Source organism: Rattus norvegicus, chromosome 2 (genome assembly GCF_021556685.1).
Source record: "Rattus norvegicus strain SHRSP/BbbUtx chromosome 2, alternate assembly SHRSP_T2T, whole genome shotgun sequence".
NCBI lineage: Eukaryota > Metazoa > Chordata > Mammalia > Rodentia > Muridae > Rattus > Rattus norvegicus.
The window spans coordinates 62,727,133-62,733,406 of NC_141535.1; the positions used below are offsets into that span (position 1 = coordinate 62,727,133).

General features: G+C 50.7%; 1 protein-coding gene across 6 annotated transcripts in view; it reads right to left on the reverse strand.

The window, feature by feature from the left end:
• The window catches only part of Npr3 (natriuretic peptide receptor 3), a 67,443-nt gene extending 61,547 nt beyond the window's left edge, over positions 1-5,896 (reverse strand). For 2 of the 6 annotated variants that reach the window (XM_087616363.1, XM_087616362.1), the window contains exons 1-2: positions 5,709-5,896; positions 3,974-4,270 (exon numbers count right to left, since the gene is read on the reverse strand). In XM_087616363.1, the coding sequence (XP_087472489.1) occupies positions 3,974-4,193 (220 nt within the window). In that variant the 5' untranslated portion in view covers positions 4,194-4,270; positions 5,709-5,896. 6 annotated transcript variants of the gene reach the window in all.
• Between the last annotated feature and the right edge of the window lie 378 nt (positions 5,897-6,274).

Below are 6,274 nucleotides of genomic sequence, written 5' to 3' on the forward strand. Positions count from 1 at the left end.
TTTCTGCTGCTCCGAAGCTCTATCCATTGGAAAGACCCCTGTCATTTCTACACTGTGGCCTGTAGCACCTTTCTTTCCCAGTTCTATACACTAGGGAGGTTTATGAGGGTCCTTTGCTTTAAAATTCTGCTGACAAATTATTTGATCATTTAGATCAGAGTATTAAAAATAAGTTGTTCTTGTGCTCATTAAGTATTTCTATCTCTGTGGTCACTCTCCAAGCCAAAATACATAACAATACATAGGAAGAATTAAAAAAAATAAAGCTAGTTTTTATACAAAACAATTTGTGTAGGTTTCTTCTACTTTTGCATCTGAGAAAGTACATAAACACAACACTGACCTTTCTCTGCTTAAAAAAAGTGTGTTTCTGACTTTTTTATAATAAATGTATCATTTCCTGTGATGTAGCAAGATCCGTAGCGAACTATTTAAACAAATCCAGTACTAAATACAAAGTATTTGCCTGTTGCTTGTTCGTTTACACTTTGGGACAGGGTTGGCCTTGAACTCACAAGCTTTTTGCTTCAGCTCCTGGATGCTGGGATTTACAAGCATGTGCTACCATTCCCATCTAAGATCATATGTATGTATGCATGTATGTGTGTGTGTATGTCTGCATGTATGTATTTCTGCCACTGACATCTATTTCCTAAAGTGTTTGTAGAATACCCTTAATACATGAAATAGACGATCCAGAATGTAAATGGTGAGCATAGCTTAGCTACCTGCCTGAAGAGTCATTTTGTCTAGTTTTCCTTGGAATTTCTGGGGGTGAAAATAATATCTCCCTTACAACTCAAATTTTTATTTGGAATTAAACACAGAAACTTTTTTAAAAGACTTGAATATTCAAGAATCACTCAAGGGGCTGGGGATTTAGCTCAGTGGTAGAGCGCTTACCTAGGAAGCGCAAGGCCCTGGGTTCTGGTCCCCAGCTCCGAAAAAAAAGAACCAAAAAAAAAAAAAAAAGAATCACTCTCCAGTATTCTCTGCCCCACCCCCATGTATATAAAAAAAAATGGTCACCATCTTGTAATAACCAGGATGCACGGACAAACAAATCCTTGTGAAATCTCATCTACTGCTTCCTAGTTCTCGAGGCTGCCTGAGGCTGGTTCTTGAGAAACTTTCTATTGCCCTCATGCCTGGGGGTTGAAATTGATTCTATCCTCTTAGCTGATAATATACACGCTGTGAAGTTGCTGTTATTTTTTTTTAACTCATACCTACACAGGTGTGTGCTTTCATTATAGGAGACTTTTTTAAGTTTTTCAATTGACTTAAATGACAAACCCCCTAAGAGATATGGATAATTTGGGGATTTTGAGAGGGTTGTTTGTTTAATTTTTATTTCTAAAAGGCGTTATGTAGCCAAAAGAAAATTTAGTCACACTATTGAGATGGCAGGGAAGATATTCAGATATCCATAATTTGATTTTAAAGTTGAAATGTTCTTTCCAAAAGAGGGATAGGAGGGACTCTCTAAAGCATGCCCTGGCCCCTCCTAAAGACAGGAGATGCTCTGTGGCAGAAATGCTGTCAGTTACATTTTTACATTTGGAGGAATAGGACTCCAGCTCAGAATAGCGGTTGGAAGAGGCCTGATTCTCATCTAGTACCTTGTTTCGAGTTCAGTGCCTTGCATTCCAGAGGTGTGGGCTTCTCTGCTTCAAGTTCTTCCCAGGATATGGCTTCCCCTTCTAGGTGAAGGTGATTATTATCAAATATAGCACAACACCCACTACAATGAAGCCACACGTTTACTGCTTGGGTCTGGCACTGTTTCAAGGAATGCTGGTAACTTTGTTCATTAAACCCTTCCAGCATCCCCAAGACGTAGCTGTTGTAGGAAGCCCACTTTACCTGAAGAGACTGGGGTACAGTTTAACAGCCCAGGATCCTGTTAGCTAGCAAGGGACTGAGCCACAAACTCCCCTGAAACCATGCACTAAACCTCTACCACTTAACACCGTGCTTGACTATGTTGAAGTGGAGATTCAGGTCTACAGGAAGCACCTGAGAGCTCACGACTTTCTCTATGAAGAGTAAAAAATTGAGAGGAAGTCAGCCTGGAAAAGAAACTATTTTTATTTAAATTTCAGGAAACCTGCCGTATTGCTACTGACACAGATTTTAGAGAAAGAATCATAAGATCGTAATATAAAATACACACGCCAGACTAACAGACTCGCACCGCTAAATTGAATGAGAATAAATGCGAGGAGATCGAAGTACATCTACCAAGCTTGGTGTATTTAAAAATAGTAATAGGGACAGAACGCAGGCTGAAGTCCTTTTAAACCAAAACACAACAGTCATCCCCCACCCCCACCCCAGACCACTATCGCACTGTGACCCTCCCAACACCATGGTTCCAAGAGCACTGTGTGGCTCAAGGCCCCACAGCAGAGCAGACAGATCCTCTTATCCCAGGCCACTGTACCAAGGTCACCGCCATTCTGGGTTCAGCGAGGCAGGGACAAAATTTGCAAATCTCGGATCTAGCGAGGCGTGAGGACACGCCCCCATTCCCAGCCTGCCCTGGGAAGTCACCAGCTTTGAGATAAGGCACTGGAAGCCCAGAATTGAAGGAATACCAGGGTGCGGTAGCCTGAAGACTGGGAGTGGGGGAAAAAGTGGGTTTCTCGCCCAGCAGGGGCAAATCTGCTACGATAGGACAGAACTTTCCTTTTACATAACCAATGCCTTGCCTGCGCACCTAACAGTGATTCTGCATAGACAGCCTGGAGTTCTTAGGTCGAAACTTGTCCTGTCCGCACTGTCTACAACACCTTGAAGTCAGGGTAGCCAAACTGGAGAGAGGGGAGGGGGCAGCTGTGACCCCACTCTTGAAGCTTTCTCTGCCCACCTCACCTGTTCTGAGCCTGCAAGCTAAGTGTCCCGCAACAGCCAGGCCCCAGGTTCCCAGCAGTCGAATTGTTGCCAGTGCTAGGCAAGCCAGGATAGTACCCCCGGGCATCGGAAGCTTTGCGGCGTGGGGGGAGGGGGAGAGTAATACCGAGGACATTCTGGGCGCCTGCGCACCAAGGGGAAACAAAGGCGGGATTTCTCGAATGTTGTGAACCACAACTGGGATGTCCGGACTCACTGCCCTACACTGGGTATTCGTCTCCCTCCTCTAGCTACACGACAGAAACCTGGGCAGCTGCAGGGGATTCCCACGCTCCCTCTAGCCATGATCACAATCCCCAGCACTGTGCTCTGTCTAGATTGGCTATTGTTCCAAACCCTCCAGCGACTGGCAGAGAAAGGGTCAGGAAGGGAACCGATGGGAAGAAAGCTAAGGCGCGCGCTCTGGCCAAGCCCAGCTCCCTGCGCTTTCAGAGGCTGCGAAGCCCAGCGCGCCCGGGGCGAGTGAGTGTCTCCTGAATTCAGACACAGCGACGCACTCTGGTACCTGTGCAGAAGCTTGTTTATAAGACACTAGAAGGGGCATGGAAGGAATTTAAAGGGAAGGCTTTTAAAAGAGACTTGGGGTCTATGGAAAGAGCAGTCAAGGAAGCCAGGAGACCCCCAGCTAGTCAAGAAGCTGCGCGCTGCTAGCTGTCCCCAGACGCTGTGGTCCTACCAGGGGGCGCGCGACAGCAATGAACAGAGTAACGAATTCCTGGAACGCATGGCACCCCGGAACTGTCGAAAGGGAAAAGCCTTGGTATTTGGCCACACCTGTCATACCTGAGCTAACAATCGGCTCAGACGTCCCCTCGACTGGCCAGGTCCACCTTCCCGGGACTGTCTAGGCACACCCCTTCCACCGCGATGGGCTATCCTCCACCCGCCCCTGGGTCAGGCAGCTCACACTTGAACAAGCTCCCGCGCGCAACTTCCACGGGTCCTCGGGTTATAGGGAAGGGTGGGGTCTGCAGAAGACTGACTTGGTGGGATTTCGGGGGAGCCACCAAGAACCGTTGGGTCAGAGCCAAGGACCCCTTGTCGCGCTCCTGCTCACCTCGCTCACTGCCCTGGATGTAGCGCACTATGTCGTCCAGGTCCAAGTCTTTGGTCTCGTCGAAATTGTAGGCAGACGTGTGCAAGCCCTCCTCCTGGAAAACCTCGTGGACCCCCTCGAGAGTGAAGTAGCAGTTTCTCTCGAGTTTGTCGTCGCTGTAGAGCAGGGCAGCGCGGCTCCAGTGGTGGTGGCGGAACAGAGCGAGCATCATCTCTCCCATCTTGGCGTAGGCAGGCGCCACGCGCGTGAGGTGCGAGTACTCCGTGTCCTTGTGCTGGAAACCCGCGGCCAGCGCTCCTGCGGACAGCATCGGCAGGTCCCAGTGAGACGCCAGCCGGGCCACCGGCGCCGCAGCGTACTCGCACACCGGACCCAGGATGAGGTCCGGCTTGGCGCCGCGCGCCGCCGCCACGCGGTCCACCAAACTGAAGAGCGCACGGTTGCCACAGTCAGAGTCTTCATAGGCCACCTGGAAGCGAGTGCCGGGCGGCAGCAGCTTCCTGCCGGTGCCATTGCCCTCCACGCTACGCAGCGCGTACTCGATGGCCGGCCTCACCCGGGCCAGCGAGAACAAGTACGAATCGTCCCGGGGCAATAGCACAAGCACCTCGATCTTTTGAGCCGCCAGCGCCTCTCTCTCCCGGCGCCTGTTGCCTGGCCCGGTGTCCCCACCGCCACTACTCGCACCGCCAGCCAGCAGCGCCCGGGCCAGCAGCACGCACGCCGAGAAAGTGAACAGCAGCAGGGACCGCATCCTGTTGCCAGCAAGCGCTCGCCCTGGCCACCGGCTCGCCCTCTGCCCCCCACCCACCCTGCCCCTTTCCTCCCTGCTCTTTTCTTTCCTCTGTCCCTGCGCCCCCTTAGGCGCTCCAAGAAAACAGAATACCCCCTTCAGTAACGCGCCAAAAGATAGAGAGGAAGACTCCTCTGCAATATCCCTAGGCTTAAAAAAAAAAAAAGCAAAGAAAGAAAAAAGAAAAAAGTTCACAGAATGTAAACCTGTGCGTCTGTAATATACATATAGACTTATTATAAATATATATATATGTATATATATATATATATTCTCCCTTCCTTTGCACATAGGCTATTTGGCTTAGAGGTGGCTTCTTATTTGGGCGTTGCTAAGGTTGCGTTTGAAGGCCTTATTTGTAAAAGAAAAAGAAGTTAAACTTGTCCAAGTGCTTGTAATTGACGGTGCACCTCCTTCGCGTTTGATCCCATTGATTCGCGCGGGTTTCTGGATCCATAGCCGGTGTTTAAATAGCGTGGCAGCGGCGCAGCGCGTTACCACACATGGCGCGCCGAGGCCGGGCTTGTCTCTGCAACGGGTGGGGTGGGTGAGGGTGGGGAGGGGTGGGGTGGGGGCTGGGCTGGGGGAGCCTCTCATTAACATTCTTACATCAGGGCTCCTCCCCGCACCCCTGGCCTACTCGTGGTTGCCGGGTCCCTAAGCCCCACTCTTTGCCGGTGCTCAGCTTTGGCCCAAAGCCGCAGCCGCCCACGTCTACACCCGCGGGAGCCCTCACTGCGCAGCGTTACTCTAAGGTCCCCGCCTCTCCCTGGCTCCGCTCTCTCCAGCCCCAGGATTTAAAAAAAAAGAAAGAAAATGTAAATATGTTTGAAGGAAAAAAAATGAGCGCTCGCACATGCACAAAACACACGCGCTGCGAAAACAGAGGGGAGATATTTCTCCAAATTGGTGGCTTCGTTGCAAAACTCCATAGGGTCTCACCTCTTTTCGTGATCTGGCCACGTTCTGTCTGGATGCGTCCAGTCCTGTCCCGCACCTGACCTTTCTGGTCCCTGGAGCAAGGTCAGGGAACAAGGAACAAGGTCCCAGTGCAAGAAGGTTCATTTGCAGACCTGGTATGCCCATCTGGCCTGAGCGGTGCCCGCAGCGGTCCTTCCCCCGCCCGGAGTGAGTGCTCTCCCTCTGGGCTGCGGAGACACGCTAGAATCACAGTGTCTGCGGCGTCACCGTGTCCCAGTGCGCAGACCCTCCGCGGGGTCATCGAGACCAGAAAAGCGAAACTTGTTGCTTCGGATGTTGGGTAAATGATTCCACTCCCGGAAGTGTCGCGGAGCTTGAAAAGCATCTCCCAAAGGTAGTATTTGCTAAACTCCATAACTAAAAGAGACACACTCACCCACTGCCCCCAAATCTTCCCCCCAGAGAATCCCTAACTACCGAAAAGCAGTCTGCCAACCCCAGAGCTTCTGTACCAGGATGCCCGATATTCTGGGATGCCCAGAAAGGTCCTGCCCGGGAGACCCAGTCTTCCCACTGGTCACAGCTAC